The sequence below is a fragment of the Leishmania panamensis genome (assembly GCF_000755165.1).
Source record: "Leishmania panamensis strain MHOM/PA/94/PSC-1 chromosome 3 sequence".
NCBI classification, from domain to species: Eukaryota; Euglenozoa; class Kinetoplastea; order Trypanosomatida; family Trypanosomatidae; genus Leishmania; species Leishmania panamensis.
The window spans coordinates 176,052-196,852 of NC_025876.1; the positions used below are offsets into that span (position 1 = coordinate 176,052).

The 20,801-nt window shown below is 63.0% G+C and overlaps 3 protein-coding genes across 3 annotated transcripts; all 3 read left to right on the plus strand.

The window, feature by feature from the left end:
- Positions 1 to 2,977: 2,977 nt before the first annotated feature.
- On the plus strand, positions 2,978 to 9,841 carry LPMP_030460 (hypothetical protein; the record flags this gene model as incomplete). Its single annotated transcript, XM_010702687.1, has 1 exon — positions 2,978 to 9,841. One exon carries the CDS (start codon positions 2,978 to 2,980, stop codon positions 9,839 to 9,841), a length of 6,864 nt encoding a protein of 2,287 aa, XP_010700989.1.
- Positions 9,842 to 10,488: 647 nt separating this feature from the next.
- LPMP_030470 (hypothetical protein) lies at positions 10,489 to 12,693 on the plus strand (the record flags this gene model as incomplete). Its single annotated transcript, XM_010702688.1, has 1 exon — positions 10,489 to 12,693. The coding sequence occupies one exon, from the start codon at positions 10,489 to 10,491 to the stop codon at positions 12,691 to 12,693; it is 2,205 nt and encodes a 734-aa protein (XP_010700990.1).
- A 1,892-nt stretch (positions 12,694 to 14,585) lies between these two features.
- On the plus strand, positions 14,586 to 20,801 carry LPMP_030480 (hypothetical protein; the record flags this gene model as incomplete). Its single annotated transcript, XM_010702689.1, has 1 exon — positions 14,586 to 20,801. The coding sequence occupies one exon, from the start codon at positions 14,586 to 14,588 to the stop codon at positions 20,799 to 20,801; it is 6,216 nt and encodes a 2,071-aa protein (XP_010700991.1).

Here is a 20,801-nt window from a genome sequence, read left to right on the forward strand (position 1 = left end):
GTTTGCGCGCCTTTTTCTCGCTTTCTTCGCCCGGTATGGCTGCCTTCTGTGGCATTCTTTCAGCGTTCAAGCCTGTCGGGTGTCTTCCCCCTGCCTCGAGGCGCTGGCTGACTCGCGCGCGCGCGCTGTAGGTCTCGATGCACACGCATCAGCCAGCATGCATACCGAGAGGGTCGCATAGGACTTTCGAACTCGTCAACCGCGCCGCACCCACGCCCCCCCCCTCCACACCCTTCTCTTGTGCTCTTCCATGAGTGCCGCACCGGCACCAGCGCCGCCCCCCCCCTCCCCTCCAGGCAATGGCGGGTGCGCATCAATGAACGACTCACCCTCTGCAGGAAGAGAAGGTGACAGCGTGCGCTGATGGAAAGCGGGCGCAAAATGCGAAGGCGGTGCGAGTGAGCGATGGAAAGGAGGAAGGGGGGACGGCGATGGGTAACGCGCCTCTGGAGGGCGGAGGTGGTTGATAGGAGAAAGGGAGGAAGTAGGAAATGGCAGCGCTGCTATCGGCGCTCCTTGTTCAACCTCCCTTCCTCCCTCATTCGATTGCAGCCCGCGATGTTTTTGGCGAGGGGGTATGTGGACGGTAAGTCTGTGGGTGGGGTGGGTGTCCCCGTGGATGTCGGTCAGCGACTGGGGCTTATCCGCGACTGGCGAACCTCTCTTTCTTTCTTTCTCTCCCACCATCTCTGTACGTAAGCACGTTCTTGATGGTCGCTCATGTTATTCTATTTTACTCTTAACCTCACCCCGCCGCGCAACGCAGCGAGAGGGAAAACTGCCCGCGCGCAAGGTGCACGCCTGCACTGGTGACCCTCTCTTGCACACGCGTGCACCTGCGCAAACTCTGTGAGTTAGGGGGGAGGAGGAGGAGAAGGAGGAGGGGGGCCTTTGATAAGGCTTATCCACACGCGCAGTCAGGCGCGCTATTTTGCTCTCTCTCTTGTCTCTTTACCTTGTCCTCCTAACACGTCTCCTCAACGCCATTTTCGTTCAACGACGCCCCCTCCTGTGTGGACTGTGCCCTCACCACATACGCGAAGGCTCGCCGCCCAGCCTTCATAGGCGTGACTGGGCAGAGAGCCTTCGCGTATGTGAAACAGAGAGAAGGGAGGTGCTGGTGGAATAACCCCCCCCCATCCCCCCATCCCCACGCGCGCGCACACACACGCACACTTGCCTTTTATATTCATCGTTCTCTGGGTGGTAGAGGGGCTGGAGATGCGAAGAGGGAGGGAGTGTTCAACGGAGATGATGAGGGCGGCGTGTATAGGCGTGTGCGTGTGTGCGTCCCCGAGAAGGGGCGCCCGCTCTAACACCGTCCTGTTCAGTTCCCCGTGAACGCGGCCGTGCGCCCTCGGAGTGTCTCTCCTCGACAGCACTGACGTGCTCGCTGACCGCCATCGCCACCGCCTCTCTCCCTTTGTCTTCACCGAAGGTGAAGCAAAACACACACACACACGAGCGCGCGCGTGCGCAGGAAATGGGCGAAGGGCTAAACAACAAATTTTTGATTAAACTCACAGGAAAAATGTTGAAAACGAGAAAGAGCGCGAGACAAACGAACGGGGCGGCTTTCCCCCACTCGCCCGCCTCGATTCCCCTCCACCCCCCTCTCCGTGTGCGTGTGTGTGACGGGAAGGGGGGAGGGGGGAGATGCGCAAAGACACACACACACGATGACTGGCGCTAAGTCCAAGCGGTTGCGCGTTGCTAGTGGTGGGAGTGAGTGGACAACCGCAACCTCGAGAGCAGCCCCGGAGGAGGCGTAATTGCTACGCCTTCCCCTCCCCTCTCTCTCTCTCTGGGTGTTCATCTCGGTCTTCCAGACTTCCTCCCGCTACTCCTCCACCAAGGTGTGATGCTCATCCATGCAATCTTCTTCCTCTCCTTGCCTGGCCCTCTCTCTCTTTCCCATGCACCACCCATCCACAAAATACCGATTCACTTGCTCGCACGCACCCGGCAGCAGCTGCAGGCCTTCCCTCCCTCCCTCCCTCCTCTTCGCTCTCGTCTCTTCGGCTGTGAGGCTGCACTCCTAGAGCACACACGCACACAGCCAAAGCTTGCAAGAGCAATGGAGAATCACGCCTCGGCGTCCATGTACATCCCTTCATCGAAGGTGCTGGCCCGCTTGCAGCGACATGCAGCAGCGATGGGGCAGTCGAAGAGCAAAATCGTCAGTGACGGCAGCAGTTCAGTACTCAGTGCAGATCCCGTGACACTGAGATCCACGAGCAGCAGCACGCTCGGTGCTCTTCACGACACGGCGCCAATGGACACGCTCGCCGCGCTGTCAGACTCGCCAACCAAGACGACTGAGGCAGCAACGCTCGTCGAGAAATGCGCGGCTGTACTAAAGTCGTCTGGCGCGGGTGGCAGCTGTACGTCTGCCCACGGCGCCTCCTCTGGCACTAGCAGCCTTGCCTCACACGACCACCCAATAGGTGCGTCGCCGCCGTCGGAGAGCGCCACCAGCGGGGCGGCTCTGGTCGTCCACAACGCAGCCCCCGACGCCGCAACGCCACCATCGCTGGCGCCATCGGCAACGCCACCGAACACATTCAAGTCGCCCGCAGCGTCTCAGGCCTTTTCGCCCCAGATTCCCGGCAGCAACACCAGTAGCGGTCGCGCCACTGTGGGTGCTCCCACTTCTGCTGAGGCCTGCGGAGCAGCGTCACGGGTGTTGTCTGCGCCCGGGGCAATACTTTCATCGCCAGTGCTCCCACCGTCAGCGTCGTTGCCACCATCATCCGCGTGGCTCCTGCCCCAGGAGGATGTGACGTACATTTTCTCCTCCTTGACGTGGAATGTGGAGCTGCTGCGGTTGCTACTCCCGCACGCACCGTGCCCACTGCGCCTGCCAGACGCCGAATCCCCTGCGGAGGTGCCACCCTCCATAGACAGAGAACGCGCGGCAGCGGCAGTGAAAGCGCCGACTGCCACCCCCGCCACACCCACATCACGTAGCAGCGATATGAACGAAGAGGAAGTAGACGCAGAAGCACAGCAAGAGGGCTTGTCGGTGAAGTTCCTCGACAAGAACAAGACTGAGGCTGCGGCTGCAGCCGTTGGAGCATCTTCAACTGGCACCCTGCAGCCTGCGCAGGCTGACCAGCGCAGCGATGCATCAAACATCATGCCGAAGATGGAAGCAAGCGCTGGAGATCAGCAAGCGAAAGAACGTACGCGCCAAAGCACTGCTGCCACTGCGACTGGTGTCGCCCCCGACCCGCGGTCCCCGCCGCCGACGTTGGCGCGCGTAACGAACGTCATGGTAGTCGGTACGTCAGCTGCCCTCTCCACTGTGCCGCTCACCTGGTCGCAATACCTGTTTCGCGGAGCTGGCGGCGGCGTCAGAGCAGTGGCAGGGGCTCAGCGTGGCGGCGCAGCTCCTGTGCAGGGAGCTAGCAGTACTCTTCCACACAGCCAGAGCGACGGGGCGCTAGCGCGCGAACCGAAAACTACTGCCGGGTCACCAGCAGGTTTAACAGCGGCACCCCAGTCCTCCGTATCTTCCTCGATCTTCCACGCACAGTATCTACCCTCGCTGGAGGAGTTTCAGCGTAAGTTGGAGGAGCATAAGCACCGGCAGCACCTTCGCCAGCAGCAGCAGCAGCAGCAGCAGCCACCGACCTTGTCAGCCACCCGCCTTCAGCAGCACCTCCAGCAGCAGCAGCAGCAGCAGCCATCCCAGTCCCGCCATCGCTGCCGTCGCGCAGCGACGAACAAGACGTTCTTTTACTCGCCGACGCCGTCTGTCATATCCCTTGCCACTACCGCCGCGACAACAACCGTTAACGCGAACCCTGAACATGAATATTCTGAGGAAGAGCAGCAGCAGCAGCGTCAGCTCTCGTACAGTGGCGCGACGGCGACATCGCCGAGAAGCCCGCCAGTGCTGACGGCAGCGCGCGGCAACAGCGCAGCAGCCTTCTCGGGCGTGTGGTCATTGTCGTCGTCGCCACCCTCTCCTCCGTCGTCCTCCCCCGCGTCGCAGACGCGTCGCCACATTCACCAGTCTCACCACCTGCTTGACGGCAATAGGATTCCCCTGCGCCGCTGCACCTCCTCCACCTCCTCCCTCGACCACCTTGGCGGCGACGATGAGGAGGCAGAGCCTGGAGTCGGTGCCACCGCAGTGATATCTCAGATGTTGTACTCCACTCCTCACTCATCGCGTCCGTCTCCCTCGCAGCCGCCACACCCCTCGGTGATGATGCGGCGAGCCGCCGATCGGCTGTGTGCGTCCATCATGCACTCATCGGCACGAACGAAGTCGCCACTGCTGCTGCTGCGTACCCACGATGTTGGCACCAACCGCGGCAGCAGGGCAAGCTCCGGCGCAGCCGCGCGTGAGGATGGCGGTGGTAACGAGAGGGGTGAGGAAGACGAGGAGTGGACTTCGAGCCGCCATGGCACCAGCGGCAGCGGCGGCGGCGTCTGGCCATCGAGCTCCTGTCCGGCTTCACCGACAGTTAGCATCAGCGCCATGTCCTTCAGTCGTGTGTGGTCGAGAACCGTGAGCGGACGCGCGACCCCGCGCACTACCCTTGCCACCGGCGTCGGCAGCGGCTGCAGCTACGCCTCGCCGTACTCGACCACCAAAGGCGGCAGGAATGCACGCCGCAGGCGCAAGGCCATGTGCACACGCAGGCGGCGCACAATGCGTGTCTACATGCCTAGCATCACGGAGGGGCCAAAGGCCGCGAGCCTGTACACCGCACCGACCGCGGAGGCACAAGAGCTGCTGCTGCTGCTACAGCACCGCGCAGCGTCGTCGTCGTTGACTTCCGGTGTAACGGGGAGGTCCATGGGTGGACACGGCGCGAGCACCACCAGCACCGTCTTCTCTATGCCATCCTCGCCTCGAACGTACTCGATGGTGGCTGGAGCGCGTGTACCTGCATTGCCAGCAGCGACTACGTCAACGACGCCCCCAGTCCTGCAGCCGAGCGGTGTCGCTGCCCGTCCCCGCCCGAGCACGTTTGCAGAAGCAGCACGCGCAAGGTGTGGCAGTGGCAGTGGCAGCAGCAACGGCACCTCTGCCGGCGTGGTGGCGTCAAGACAGCAGCAGCAGCAGCGCAGTCTCGCAAGCTCCAGCGTCACGCCCTCCATGGCACCCCGAAGCCCCGGAGAAGCAGAGCGGACACCGCACTTCTTGACCCCATCGCACTCCAGGTGCGCCCTAACACCACCGGCCCCCGCTCTCATCGCGGGCACGAGCTTCACTCGTCTTCCTTCACCACAGGCAATCGTGAGTGAGGCCGATAGCAGCACCGTCCGAGCCGCCGATGGTTCTCCAGCCTCCGCTGTGCAAGAGCAGCACCCGCATCCGCCCCGACCGACCCCACTGCTCTCCGCGCCACGTGCCTTTCACTGCTCCCTTTCCCCCCTAGTGCTGGGCGCCGGGTCGGAGGAGGTGCACCCCTTCGGCGGCAGCGCTGCATCCTCGCCGCAAAGCCACGAAGCCGCCACAGATTCCTCTAGTGCATCCTGGTCAGGCGTGGTGCCAGCCCCACCACCGGAAGCAGCTGCAGTGCCGACGTCAAGGTCCTTTACTCCTGCTGGTAGCAGCGGCGGTGGCGAAGCTGGCGACGTCGGTAATCAGGCCGGCGTAGCTGGCCGGGCTGATGTTCCAAGAGACATTCGGACAGACAGATCAGCAGAGGCGCATCATCTTCAGTCAAGTACACCGGTATCTTCAGCCGGGCCTGCGACGCCTGTGGAACTTCCGCAGTGGGTGCGGGAGCGGCCGCTGTCCGCCCTGTACTATCAGCCGTGGGGACTGGAGCTACTGGCACGCTACGAGGCGGCGCGGCACGACCAACAGCTGATGAGAGCGCGAATAGCTCGTCGTGTGAGACCGGGTGTAGGCAGCAACACGACCGCAGCAACTTCTGCCGTATCAGAGGTCGGTGTTAGCGGGAACGAGAATAAGCCGCCAAGCTCAGCTGCATCGATGCACAACAGCAGCGTCACGTCGCTCTCTAGCATGTCCTCCCCCTCCGCTCCCATCTCGTCCTCATACATGACGTCGACGACTGCTGCAACGACGGCCGCACAGCATGCGCCTGTGCTGTCGCGCTCCTCACTCGGTACAAGTCGTGGCGGCTGCGCCCACACAGTAATTGCGACGGGTGCCGGAGGGCCGTCACCAACGCCATCCCCCAGCACTCCTAGCATCTCCTGGGCAGCGGCACTTCGTCAACCACAGCGCACGTACCTCACGTGCAGCAGCAACAACAGCAGCGGAGGCGGGTTCGGCTTGACCACAGCGACAACGGAGGCGAGCAAGATTACCGCAACGACAACCATGAACAATTGCACCACCACCACAACAACAACAACAGCAACGGCAGCCGTGACGCTCTTGCAGCAGCATCCACTGCGGCGGCCACCAGCGGTAGTGCCTGAGTGGCCACCAGAGCTCTCAGCTGCGGAGGAGAGGGATGCCTGGGAGGAGGCGTACTACTTTGGCAGAGTCGCTGCGCCGTCATCACCCTCACTGCCGCAGTCGCAGCCGCAGCGACATCAACTCCCGGCGAGTCATTCGACGACGAAACTACTCAGCCGTATGCTGCAAGACACCAAGCTGGGACAAGCAGAAGGCGAGAATGCGTCAACGACGGCAGATTTAGCTGGCTGTATGGCCGGGTCCTCTGGTCAGGTGGGAGGCAGAGTCAGCAGCAGTCGTGTGCCGAGCACGGCAGCGGCCTCGGCAGCGGTGCTTATGCGGCAACAGTGGTGGCTCAACAAGGAAATACAGCCTCCGACACTGTACCTGAGTCGGCAGCGGCGCACGTCGCGTCGTCGCTCTCGGGCCGCGTATCCCAGCGACACGTTCCGCAGCAGCGCCGCTCGTCGCGCCGGCGCCACCTCAGCTGCTGCGGAGCTCTTTCACAAGCGTAAGGACGCCCATTTAAGGGCGACGATCGACGCGACCGCCGTTGCACCGACTTGCGTGGAAGCAGTGGGAGAAGCGGCGCCTGTGTCCAACGCAGCGGTAGACCCGCCTGCCGGCAGCAGCTCTACCTTCACATCTTCTGCGGCCAGAGGTGACCTGACGCTGTACAACGACAGCTACCCGCGCAAGAAGGCCGCACAGCTGTTCTACCCGGTGGCCTCCCTGCACAGCGGAGGGACACCGCCGCTGCCGCCGGCGCCGCCACACTTTTTCGACTCCGACCATCGCACCCTCAGCCAGGGCGCTGGCACGAGCAGAGCTGCGGCCGCCCTGCTGCCGGTGTCTGCATTAGGGGACACTGATGCAATAGAGCGAGGCGGTGACATTGCCGACGCACAGCAGCAGCAGGAGGTGGAGGAGGAGGGCATTGAGGTGGGCAGCAGCGCTGCAGGCGGGCAGATAACGATTGAGACAAGTGCAGCACTGCAGAAAGGCAATGCCGTCGAGCAGGTGGTCGAGAACGACGGCGCAGAGTTGGACGCGGCTGGGATAGGATTCGGATGGCGCCCACCGAATCGGTTGTCGACTGACGATCCCCACCGTACCGGCAGCGACTTGGTGAGTGGGGTAGAGTCGGACGCGGCTGCGTCACGGCCACGCGATGATGTGGACGTCATCTTCTTCCTTCAGAAGTTCATCCGTGCGGCGCTGATCGTCTTCATTGTGCAGGTGCGCCTGCGACAGCTGCAGAAACAGCGGGAACGTGAACTGCAAGCCGACTCCCTCCACAGCGCGACGTGTCCTGCAGGGGCCTACCAACTGGACCCGCAAGCTCAGGGGCAGTGGATGAGACTCAAAGGCCGACACGGTGGTCACCCCAGCCGTGGTAAGCCACCGGCGGCAGCAGCAGCAGCGGAGGGGTCTGAGGAAGGGGGGCTGTCGAAGCTGGAGCGGTGCGCCTTAAGCTTTGTGCGCCGCTACATGGCAGACTACCGGCACATGATCACCGCGTACGTCATGCGCGACGACCGCGAGGTAGCGCGGCGCTCAGCGCAGGCAATCTTCTCCCCTCCTCGATCCGCTGCTTCGGCTCTGTCCATGTTGCTGTCGTCGGCGGACACTTTGACCGGCACTACACCAGGAGCGACGGACAGAACATTCAGCCCAACGCCCGATCCCCTGTTCCAGCAAGACGTTCTCACACGGTGCCTGAACGCGGCTCGCGTGACAACAGCGTACGAGGAGGCTGTTAGGGCGGCGACGTGTGACTTGCCCTGTAGCGCAGATGAGAACCCGCCGGCGACGCCGCTCGACGACGTGGAGTCACTTCGCACGGCGCAGGTGTACATCAGTGGTAAGGACGCGGCGTGGCAACCACTGCTGATGGAGCTACTGCAGGTGAGTCGCATAGTGCAATGCTATAGCGACGGGCTGGCTGTCACGGCACCGGCGGCATCTGTAACGACACCACAACAGCTTCTGCTGGAAAATCTAGAGAAATTCTTGGCCCAGCCGACACTGCCGCTGCTTCGTCATGCTGGGCCTGACCCAGCTGTAACTGCACAGGCGCTAGCGACAACTCTGGCAAGACCTGCTGCTGCCTCTACAGGCACCATCACAGCTGCGTCGAGCTCTCTTGCATCTGACATGCGCACGACGACGACTCCGTCGCTCACACCGGTGCAGGAGGCAGCAGCTGCGCTGATGGTAGAGGAAAGCGACGCCTTCCGGAACTACCTTCTCTCCGGCTATCTGAGAAACAAAGCCGCCGGCGATAGCACCGCCTCTGCCGCCACGACAGAGACGACGACGTTGCGTCACAGCCAGAGTGCGCCGACGTTGTCAGCCAGGGCAACTCAGCCGCGGCAGCAGCCACTCTTGTCCTCCGCCGCAGCGATGCCCTCTTGCCCAGTAACATGTGCGATGAGCCAGCAGCCGGAGTCGCCGAGTCCGCTCTTCAGCACGCGATCGCTGCTGCAGCCCTTGGTGTGGTACCCGTACGCCCACATGCCAGGCACCGCAAACCCCTACGCCGAAGGCACGGACCCCAGCACTACTCACATAACCCCAGCCCAGGCCGCCACAGCGTCCTCCATGACGCTCTATGTGACGATGCTGCCGCTGAGCGGGAAGCTGCTGTGGCGGTGGGTCGTGCCCGCTGAGGACACAGACAACTTCAACCTCTCCGTCTTCTTCCAGTCGTCGCTTTTCTCCTTTATGCAAGGCGGCCCATTGCCGATGCCGTCCGCCGCACCCGCACCCGGGGAATGGACTGCGGCCGCCACAGCAGCAGCAGCAGCAGTTGGCGCGGCTGGATTCGTTCCCACACCGATGACGGTGTTCACGGCACCACCACCGTCACCGCACCCCTCGTTGACGTGGCCACCAGCTCTAGCCGCTCGCATCGACGCGCAGCTACGCAGCGATGCCTTCATCAGCGCATGGGGTGAAGTGCCACCGCCATGCATGTGCGGCGCTGCGGCGACAGTGGATGGGACAAGCCATCGGCTCTGTGCGGGTGGGTGGGGTGAACTGCCGGAGGTGACGCTCGTGCACTGCTCTGCCGGCATGCACCGCTCGTGTGGCATTCTGATAGCATTTCTGCTCTGGCTGCTATACCAGTGCCGGCAGGTACTGCGCACAGAGCAGACTCTTGCTCTTCACCCGCTGAGCGGTACGCGTGCCCCGGCACACCCACTGCATGCTGGCGCCGAAGCCGCTGACGATGCGGCACTGAAAGCACTTCTGCTTGACGGCAGGGACGCACTGGCACCTGCGGAAGCCTCCGCTTCGGATATGGACGCATCGTGGATGACGAGTTGCCTTCTTCAGCGCGCCATACGCCACGTCCACCAGCAACGCAGCATCGCGGTACCCATCCGCACGGTGCAGTGCCTGCTGCAGTCCTTTGCGAATGAGCTGCAGCTCACTTAGCGGCCCGCACGTGCGCCATCGCCATGGCGATGGGGAATAGAGGGAGAGCTGTCCAGCGAGGTGGGAGTGCACAGTGCCTGTGCGTGTGTGTGTGTGTGTGTGTGGATGTGTGTGTGTGTGTGGATGTGTGTGTGTAGATGTGCTACTCTGCATGAGTATGTGTGGATGTGTGACTTCTCCCTCGCGCGCGCCTCACAAAGGCCAAGCATGCGCGCACCTCTTTGAGCTCCTCCCTCCTTCTCACTCTCCTCCCCTCCCTCCCCTCCCGCTCTCTCGCCATGCGCATCTGTCGGACCACAGTGAGTCACCTGCTCCCACACTGAAGGTAATAATAGAAAGCAAACATGGGCGACCGGGACGCATGCAGCCACCGTGACTCGCGTGCCGACCGCTACGGCGACAACGAGGCCACAGGCGGTGGCGGCCGGTACAACAGGGCGCGCTACCGCCGTGACGACGCCGATGACGACGGCGGCGATCCGTTCCGGCGTCCACCGCGGCAGCAGGGCGGCGACGAGGACTCTGACAAGCACGACCTCCACGCCCGCCGGCTGCGCGGTCGACGCACCGAAGGCGGTGATGGCGGCTATGGCGCCCCGTGGCAGCAGCCGTTTCTTCCCTACACGCACCACGGCGGTGGGGCCGGTATGGACATCCCCTACCCCGAAATGATGATGCCAATGAACACCCAGCAGGGCTTCCACAGTAATGCTGGCGGAGGCAACTTTGCCCTTCCATTCATGAGCGGCTGCGCCCCCGGCGTGATGCCGTTTGGCTTCAGCGGCGACCCAATCCCTAATGGCAACCAGAATGCCTGCGGTGGCGGAATGAGCTCCGATCAGCTACTCCACTTTCTCCTGCAGCAGCAGCAGCAGCAGCAGCAGCAGTCGGTGTCGTCCTCGTCCTCGCTGCCGCCACGGGAGCGCAACGAGGAGCTAGGCGACATGACGAGCGCCGGACCGAACTCGGCCCCCACGACAACACGAGTGCTGCCGTCGGTGGACGAGTTCGTGCCGGTGGTGCCAAAGAGTCTCATGAACCTCGTCGTTGGGGGCGCCCCGGCCAGCGGTGATGGCGGCGTGGCAGCAGCAGGCTCGGCCTCGGCACCGCAGCAGCAATTCGGCAACGGACAAGGCGGGGCACTCGTTCTGTTGGAAGCGCCCAAGATCGGGCCGGATGCCGACCGCCGCGCGCGCGAGCAGCGTCGCGCACACGTATCCGGCTTCCCGCTCGGCACTACGCGCGAGGAGCTGGAAGATTATTTCCATGTGCTCCTGCCGGAGGTCCGTCGGCTACAGACGGAGCGCCAAATCCGCGAGCTCGCTGAGAGAACCGGGCTGATCAAGGAAGAAGGGGAGGAGGCGGTGCGGCACGTTCCGGCCACAGCAAATCTCGCGAGCATTGATGAAGTGAAGAGCCTCAGCGTGAATCCGGGAAGAGTCAAGTCTTTCAGCTTCATCGAGCTGCGGCTGGCGGACATGATCGACGAGCTGGTGGGCCAGAGTGCCGCCGACCCACACCGGTTTCTCTTCAACTCGTCGGTGGATGGCCAGACGTACCCGCTGATGATCCGACGGCCGCGCGATGCGGACCCGCTGACGGGGGTGGACGAGTCCAAGGTAGTCCTTGTTGGCTTTCCGCCCTCAATGCCAGAGGAGTCCATCAAGCCCGTCTTCGAGTCCTACGGCAAGCTGCTGAAGTTCGAGCTGCGCAACGGCTACGCGTACGGCGAGTTCGCCGAGCTGCGGGACGCCACGGACTTCCGCGCAGATGTGCACGGCGTCGTGTTGGGCAACAATATGGTCGTTGCCCTGCCACTCTACGACTGGCTGAAGGCACTGCTGGTGCGTGAAGACATCGATGTTACGATCGAGGACGACGATCCGGTATCGGGCAAGTACGTCATGAAACAGGTGCGGGAGCGTCTGCCTGAGACGTCAGCGCTCGGTGGGGCTGGCGCGACCGGCGGCGTCGCGGAAGGGGACGCAGGGGCTGGCGGCAGCTCAGCACTCGTGGTCGTCTCCGAAGACCCAGAGGCGGCGTCGCTGCAGGTCATGCGGGAGCTACTGGACATGTCGTTCACTCTGCCCGACATGCTCGGTCGCTTTGCCGTCCTCTACCCTCATCTCCGCCCCTTGTATGCCAACTCGCAGCTCACCATCTTCGCCACGCCGGTGCTCGTTCTGCTGAACCTCTTTGACGAGGAGGAGCTGGTGTACGACAGCAATTACTCCCAGCTGCTGGCAGATATCGAGGAGGAAGTGGAGAAGTACGGTCGCGTGAAGCGGCTTGTCGTGCCACGCCGCGAGGCCAGGCCGAAGCTACCCGAGGCACCGAAGCCCGGTGTCGACTACGACGAGGACGACGAGGCCGCCAAGGTGGCAGCCATGGCAGCCTACAGTGAGGCCAAGAAGAACTTCGGCACGGAGCTCGGGCGCTACATGACCAAGCAAACCCACCCCGTGTGGGGCGGCTACGGTCGTGTCTTTGTGGAGTACGAGACAGTGGACGAGGCGGCGGAGGCGCAGCAGCGGATCGCCGGCAAAATGTTCGGCGAGCGCACGGTCGTGACGTCCTTCCTCTTCCCTGACCTGTTGAAGGACACGAACGAGGAAGCGACGGAATCGGATGCACGGGATGAAGAGGAGGACGGAGCTGGCGGCGATGAGGCCAAGGAGGCGAAGGACGGAGAAGGCGACGGTGACGTCGCAGCAGCGATCAAGACAGAGGGAGGAGAGAATGAGCCACATTCCTCCTCCTCACAGACGCAGAACGCTGTAGAGGTAGTCGGTGATGCACTTGACGAGGTAGCAGCTAAAACGCCGTCGCTGCAGGCGGAGGACATGGACTGAGAGCATGGCAGCTGTCGCCCACAAGCGCACAGACATCTTCCCTCCCTCCCTCTCCCCCCCCCTCTACTTGCTCAGCCTATCCGTGTATATGTTCGAGGGCTGGTGGTGATGATGTTGCAGCCCTCCACGCCCCCATCGGCGGCACCCATCCGAGAGGTCGGTTCATTATAGCAGCTGAGTCCGTGCCTGTGTGGGTGTAAGGGGGGGGAGGGGGAGGGGATATGAGTGGGGTGGGGTGGGGTGACTCGTTAGACGCCGACTAGGGGCGTGGCAAGGGTGCGCAGCACACAGGTAAGCATAAAGCGGCGTCGGCTGTGTTGTCTAAAGAAGCCAAAATAAAGCAAAAAGAGGGGAGGCAAACACATCGGCACACGGTGCGTTGTGCCTTCCGACGGCAGTCTGTGTGTGCGTGTGCGTGGGGTATACGCCCCCTCCCCTTTCCTTCCCGCCCACCCCCTGAGGGCTAGAGGGAGAGGCAAAGGCAGGAAGACTTGAGCAACACGTATGTGCCTCGATACCTGTGCTTGCGGAATGGCAGCACCTCACCCACTTTGCCAGCCTCACTTCCTCGCGGACTCTCCTTCAGGGAAGGGGGGCGCGGGAACGAAAGACTCGCGCGCGTGTGTGTGTGCTCATCCTTCAGGTATACGCATGTCATCTCCCTCTCGCTCTCGTGTCCCTCTCTTTCCCTCCTCTCTGTGTGTGCTCGCGTCGCGAATATGAAGTCAGAGTCGAAGCAGCGGAACGCTCGAGAGACCGGTACGCCGCTGACGCCTACACATACAGGCAGTCACCACCCCATACAGTGACCGACGACAGTCGTGTGCGTAAGCGTGTGGGCGTACGTTACGTCTGCAACTGCTGAGGCTTCGGCTGTGCTATGCATTCTTCGTGGCTCAGCAACGGCGGAAAAATATCAGTAAAGCGAGCATACGACTACGCAAGCCGTCAAGAGAGGGTAAAGTCAAGGCGGGGTGAGAGACTGGACACGCACTGGTGGACAGCGAGAAGAGAAGCACCGCACCTCTGTAACTTTCTCTCTCCCTCTCTCTTTCACCTCCTCGCTCTTTCCTCGTATCCTATTCACGCACCGCACGTGGGTCACAGGCCCACTTAGCGACGGGTACGTGTGGTCGTACCTAACAACTCATCAGGCGACGCACAGAGAGCGAGTGAGAAATCGAAAACCCCAACACAAAGCGAGGGAGGGGAGGGGAGGGAGGGGAGGTGGGGGAGCAAAGCGGCCACTCCAGAGCCTCTGCAGTGCTGCGTACATCCGGCACAAGATCGAGGAGAAGGGGGGAAGACAAGAGGGAGACGGAGGCAACGCTGCAGAGAAGCACAGATTTACCGTCACTGTCGATCACTCTCTGCTCTGCCTTCGCACCTACTCTTGTCAGTGCGTGGGTGCCCTTCGGCGCCTCTACACGCAGGCATTGGGCACGCATGAAGACGGCACGCACATAGAGGATAGAGACACACGCTCTACAAGCCAGCCTGCTCACGACGACAGTTGCGTGAAATCGATCGCGTCCGGCGCGCAAAACCTTCTGGCGCCGATGTTGCCATCTCGAGGCCTTCTCCAGCACGGAACCTTGGCACCCACTGTGGTTCGATGGGCCTCCTCTCCCTCGTCCCCGGTGGCACGCCGATCGTGTAGAGACGCCAAGTCGACAACGTCTCGGCAGCGCAGACAACCTCATCCACAGGCTTCGCCTTCAGCCGCTGAGAGTTGCCAAGTCCATGCGAACGAGAATGCAGAAGCGGCAACCTCTGCTGTAACGATGGCGGCGGCGGCGATGGATGTGGATGAGGTGGAACACCTCCTCGGCGTCACTGCGACACGCCCTACGCCCACAAGCTCAACTCCATCTGCGCGGACCTCCGCCCCCATGTTCGCCTCGTCGCTGCGGCCTACTACAAGCACCACCACCAGAACACCCGAAACGGTCGTCGACCCGCGCGCAGCGCTGCACGCCAAGGCCCTCCACCAAACAGCTGTGAGCACACGCGGTAGGGATGGGCTAACGCACGTGCAGCTGGAACAGATCGACCGGCGCCGCAGCAAGCCGAGTCTCTCCGAAGTCGAGTTTGACGTGGGCATGACAGAGCGGCTGCTGCCGGAGTTGCCCCGTCTGCCGGCGCTGCATGAGGTGCACTACGGTGACGCCGTGGTGCAGGAGCTGGACCGCAGCACATACTTTGCTCGGAGGCGACACGACAGCACGAGGATAGCCACGCCATCGATGATGAACGCTAGTTCTAGCCACCCCTCAGCAGACTTGGCAGCCACACCCAACGACCCTGCCATGATCGTCATCAACGGCGAGACGTGTGTGGAGCTGAGCCTGGACGAGGACTTGGGTGAAACGAGCTTTGCAGTGTTTGATGCAGAGGCTGCTGAAGCAGCTCCGGCAACCTCCGATGCTCCTGCCCCTGCTCCCATTTCGGCGGTCGCCGCCGCTTCAGAGCCTGCCAGCTCGACCGCTGGGGGGGAACAGTGCGTGGCTGCCAACGGCGACGGTGGTCGTGAAAAGCACGATGCTGCGGCTGTGGTATGTATGGGTGAAGCTGTGGATGCGAGCGATGCGCCGACACCTGGTAACAACAGTGAGGACAACAACGACACGGATGAGGACGGTCTCTCGCTGCCGCTCAACTTTGGCGCGGAGCGGCCGTGGTTTGTGCCCGCATCGGGGGTCGTGCAGCTTCACCCGCTCTCGTCGCAAGACTGCGCACTGCTACTGCGGTTCGTCCTTTATCTGCGCCAGCAGACCGAGGCCAACCTTGTGCCGTCGCTGCGCCGCGCGCTGATCGATGCCGAGCATCAGACGACAGGGACAGGCGTGGACGGAGAGAAATACGCCAAGGGGGGTGACGCTTCCGCAACGTTTGAGCCGCCATCACCGTCGTCGTCCATCGCAGCTGACACAAGCAGTCGTGTCCGCAGTTCTCATCTTACCTTAGCAGACGTGGTTCGCTACCTGGACACCGCGCCGCCTCCGGTGATTGCCTTTACCGAGTCGCTCCCCGCCAACCGCGCAAGCCCGTGCGCGACTCGCCCTCCCCCCGGCTCCATCTCGCCCGCCTTCGTGTTTCACCTGTACCTCGAGAACATCTCCTCGCAGAATGCCCTCGGACACCTGGCTGGTCTCTTCGGCATCCCCCAACGCGCCTTCCTGACGCATACAGCAGCGAGCAAGATGTCCTGCAGCACGGTGCTGTGCGCTGTCGCCGAGAACCGTGTGCGGCGGGAGCACCTTCTACACCTCAACACCCTGCGGCACCCGGGGTTTGTGATGCGCGTGAGCGACATTCGTGAAGTGGACGAGGACGTGTGCGGCTCCTCCGACAGGTCGACCGGCAGGAACACGTCATCGTCCTCGTCGGCACGCTTGTTCGTCGAGCTCGCACGCTGGCAGCCTCTCTACCACGTCGAGGTACTGATACGGCGGGTGGGTAGCGCGCGCAGCACCGCGAATGGCGCCGGCCTCTCGACTCGGCAGCAGATTGAGCACCGCCTGCGCGCCGTGCAGAGGGTGGGTGCGATTTGCTTCTGCGCCAACCGCGAGGCATCCTTGGCGCGTGCAGCGACGGACGTGCTACACGGCTTCTTCCGCTCTGCACTGCTGAACGCGCTGCAGCGCCAGAAGGCGCCAGTGCCGCTGACCCGCTTCTTGAAGCGACCCAACGTCGCAACAGCGCAGCACGCGCACCACGTCAGCACAGATGTGACCGTTCGGCAGGTGCTGAAGGCCTTTATGCAGTGCAACGGCGACTGGCAGGAAACGGTGGTGCGCACGCCATACGTGTGGCGTCGCCGCTGGATCAACGCGCTACGCGGGCTTGTCTGGAACACCATGGCGAGTCAGCGCATCCGCAAAGCGGGGCGGGAGGTCTGCCTCGGCGATATCGTGCTGAAACCGGCGTACCGTGATGACGTGCATCGGCGCGGCATCATGACGGTGAAAGCGGAGCACGTGATGGTCGTGACAACGTCTGCGGAAGCACAGGCGGCGTGCATGGAGGACGTCTTCATACCGTTCCTCCGCGGCCGCTACCCAGAGCATCTCTTCGCCGATGAGTCCACCGGGCATCCGATCATGACGCGTCGGAGCATGCTGGCCCTACTGCGAGCGATGCACGCGCCGCAGCTGCTTCTGGGCTTCACTGACGAGGTGCGGCTGCTGCTTGACATCAGGGCCGACGTCTCACCGATGCTCTTCCGCCGCCTGCTGGGGCGACCAGTGGAATTTGAGTTCGCCATCATGGAAGACAAGCCTCCTATGCACGCACTACACTTCGATGCGGCACGGCTGCTCACCAACGACCGCTGGCTGGCCGCCGATGGTGTGAAGAGGCTGCAGAGCCAGCCGTCCTCGGAAATAGGCATCAAAGACGCGAACAGCGGCAACGGCAACGCCCCACGTGTCGCAGCGCTGCAGCAGACCCGCGCAGGTCATTTGATGCCCCCGAGTGTGGTGCTCGAGCACACCACCCTCGGCGCTCGCCTCGCCTCCGGCATTCTCTCAGAAGAGTTCTTCAGTGTCCCCTCGGCAGACGACTACGTGGTGCTCGGCCACGCCCACCGCCACCTTGACGGCGGCCTCGTCCACGCCGCCCCACACTCGGACACCGCCGACGTGGGCGATCGGGTGTACTCCGTCTATATCCGCGCGGTGGTGGAGCACAACCTTGCCGGCCTGTCCAACATGCTGCGCGAGTACTTTGTGCTCTCCGGTATAGAGACGGAGGCGGACAGCTCGCTGCAGCACAAAGTACACCGCATGCGGCGCGAGCTCGATCCAGAGACAGAGGTGCTGACAGCACCGGTGTACTGCTCGACGTGTTACAATCGAGACCACGACACACAGGAGCAGTGTGCCGAGTACCAGTACAAGCGCCATCGATGTGGCGTGCAGCTTGATCTGGCTGCGGCGGCTCTCCACCTGGGGGAAGAAGCCCAGGTGGGGGGGACGGTGCGAGGAGATGCGGTGCTGCCGGGGGTGGCTGGGACGCTGGAGGACGGGCATCGCGGCTTGGCGAGAGACGAAGCCGCGGCGACTGACGAAACCCTCTTGATGTCGCCTGCGAAGTCTATGGCGACCACAGCAGCGGCGACCACGCTGGCAGTGGCGCCTATGCGAACGGCGCGCACGGTGTGCATGCGCTGGCGGCTGAGGCGCCGCCATGACGAGCAGCGCTGGGGCGTGCGTTTGACGAAGGCACTTCACCTCGTCGATATCGAAGATGCGTCACTGGTGCGGGAGGCGGCGGTGTGGTGTAGCGAGGCCGGTGACGCTGGGACTAGTGCATCCACAGCAGCAGTGGCCATGCCGAACGAAGCCGAGGCGTGCCCCTGGCCCTCCTCGTGGATCTCCCAGAGCGCCACACTGGACGAGCAGACGCCGCCGTCATCGTCATCAGCGCTGCGTATCCTTCGGTACCTGCGTGCCGCACTTCATGGCAGTGTCAACGCGGACACAGACGCGGCCCCACAGCAGCGGGACGCGCTTGCGGAGCTGCTGGAACACTCACCGCTCATACGGCTGCCACCGGCTGCATCGGCAGCTGCGCTGCCGCCATCCACTGAGACCCCCGCGACGTCACAGCTGAGGGCGTGCAAGTGGCGCTTGACGAAGGTGAACGCGAAGCCGGTTACCACCCAGCGCGACGTGGCTGCAGTCCTGCTCACCGAAGCTACCAAGTCGCGCGAGGTGTGGCTCACCTTCGAAATATCAATCGGCACCACCACCGAGGGCAGTGACGCTGATGTACTGACGCACGCGAAGCCTGGTGCGAGTGGCAGCATGGGTGCACTTTCAAAGTGCAACAACGCCGTCTCGACTGTCCAGAGAGGTGCCGTCCTGCAGAGCACCTCTGCGATGCCGCCAGAGCAGCGACAGGAAGCAGAGGCGGCGATGCGACGTGCCTTGAGCGGGGTCAGCCCCGACACGCGGAAGTGGGTTCAGGACCTGCCGCACCGAGTCACCGTCGTCCTCAAGAAGCACCGCCGCGACGTGCAGGCGCATCGCTCGTGGGGGCTGCAGCTCGACGGGTCGGACATGACGCTCGTGAACTTCGCGAAACTGATGTCGCAGTTTATGACTAGCTCGGACGCACGCGGCAAGCAGGGGCAGGGAGGTGGTCACAGCTCTGTTGCCTCCATCGCCCCTGGCAACGCGTTCCCTCGCCTCCACAGCAGCAGCAGCGACAACAACAACAACGAGCGTCAGTCTCAGAGAGCCTCTAAATTGCTGAGCGACGCTGATCCAGCGCTGAGGCACCTTTTAAATGACATGTACCGCGTGGTGCGCATCCATAACACACCGGTGCGCCACAAGGTGGAAGCGGCGCGCGCGATGGCAAACTTTCAGGCATCACTGGACGCGGTATTGCCGTCGGCAGACGTCGTCGGGCAATCCTCGCAGCTCTACAGCAGCAACCATCTTGGCGCACACGCAAACACCTCAACATCGAGCGAGCAGCTCTTTCTGACACTCACATTAGAGCGCAAGGCCACGAGCTACCGACTCTGCAACTCGCTGGCCACGGAGCAGGGGCTGGAACCTGCATGTGCTGAACTCAACAGCTGCAGTGACGCGCCGCCGTCTGCGGCGTTTCCATCCCCAGCCGCAGCGGCGGTGGTGGACGCAGCCCTTCTGTCTGGTTTAGCAACAGAGCACTGCCCGGTGCGGCCTATCACGGAGGTGCAGCTTTCGCGCAGCGTCGCAACAGTTGCCATCAACCGACTGCTGCTCACGAGCGCGACAATGAAGAAGTGGGGGCTGCGCCTGCAGAAGGGAACGCGGCGGCTGAAAGCCATACAAGAGAATGAGCACTTCAGCTTCCATGTCTTCGCCAGCAAGAAGTCGCAGGGGACGCGCATCGCCGACACGCTGCGCCTACTCCCCTCCGCCACCGCCGCCGCGACGGGGGCGACAACAAGGCGTGCTCATCATCTCTACTACGTGGAGCGCGTTAACCGCACCGCTGTCCGCTCGCACGCAGAGCTGCGGCAGGCGCTGCAAATTTCTACCCAGCAGCTGACGCATCAGCAGCAGCTGGGGCGCGGCTTCACTCCTCTGCCAGCCCTGCCTCCTGAGTCCGTGACGTTGAGCGTCCGCCAGTTCCCGCTGCTGCGCCTTTCAGCAACCGTCCGTCGCGGCGGTGTAGGAGAAGAGAGCGCGCTTGGCCCCGTGGGCATCCAGGTGGACAAACGCATGCAGGTAGTCGCCGTGTTCGCAGGCAGCCCCATGGCCCGCGCTCTCGACGAGGCTGCAGGGCCCATCTGCTCTGTTCGGCGGCTGATCCGTGACCGCAGCGACGCCAGCTGTGTCATGGACAACACACCACAGGTTGGCTCAGAGGCGTGGTGGTGCGCTGTTCAAGATGTGCGATTGCGGCAGCAGTTGGCATCAGTGGCAGCGGCTCTCTCAGCACTCTCCGGCAGCTCCGCAGGCGGCAGTGCAGGTGACAACGACGCCGAAGAGGTGTGTATGGCAGTGACAGGCACAACCAAGGCGAAGAAGTCGGTCAAGCGCCAATGGAACTACGGTATGGACGAAGACGACGGGGACAACGGTGGCGGTAGTGATGATGCCCCTGAAGCTCACGTGACGGCGGCAACTACCGAAGCGTCTCCCAGCGCGCCGGTGAGGCAGGTACCAGCCTTGTCCCCGTCACCAGCTGAGGACAAGTCGGCTCTCCGCACCATCCTTCGCGACCTTGCTGCCACTGCGGCACATGTTCAGCAGCAGTTCTGCATGTGCACTATGGTGGACGGTGTGCACATGCTCCAAGCATCGGTGCTGCAGGAGTTCGCCCTGGCGCAGCTGGCTAAGCTGGAGCAACATCGCGGTTGCACGTCTAGCGGCACGGCATCCTCTGATGACGCGGCGGAGGCGATGGTAATGCTGGAAGCGCCAGGGACAGAGCTGCTGCAGCTGCAGGAGCGTCTCACTGCGGTGCATCACGAAGTCCGCTGGGAAGCTGTGTACGCAGTGGAGTCGAATAGGCCGCTGCGCACGCCGGCAGACTTGGCGGCTGCCTTCGCGCCTGGCGTTGCGGAGGAGACCATCATTCTTCAGCAGATGATAGAGGACTGA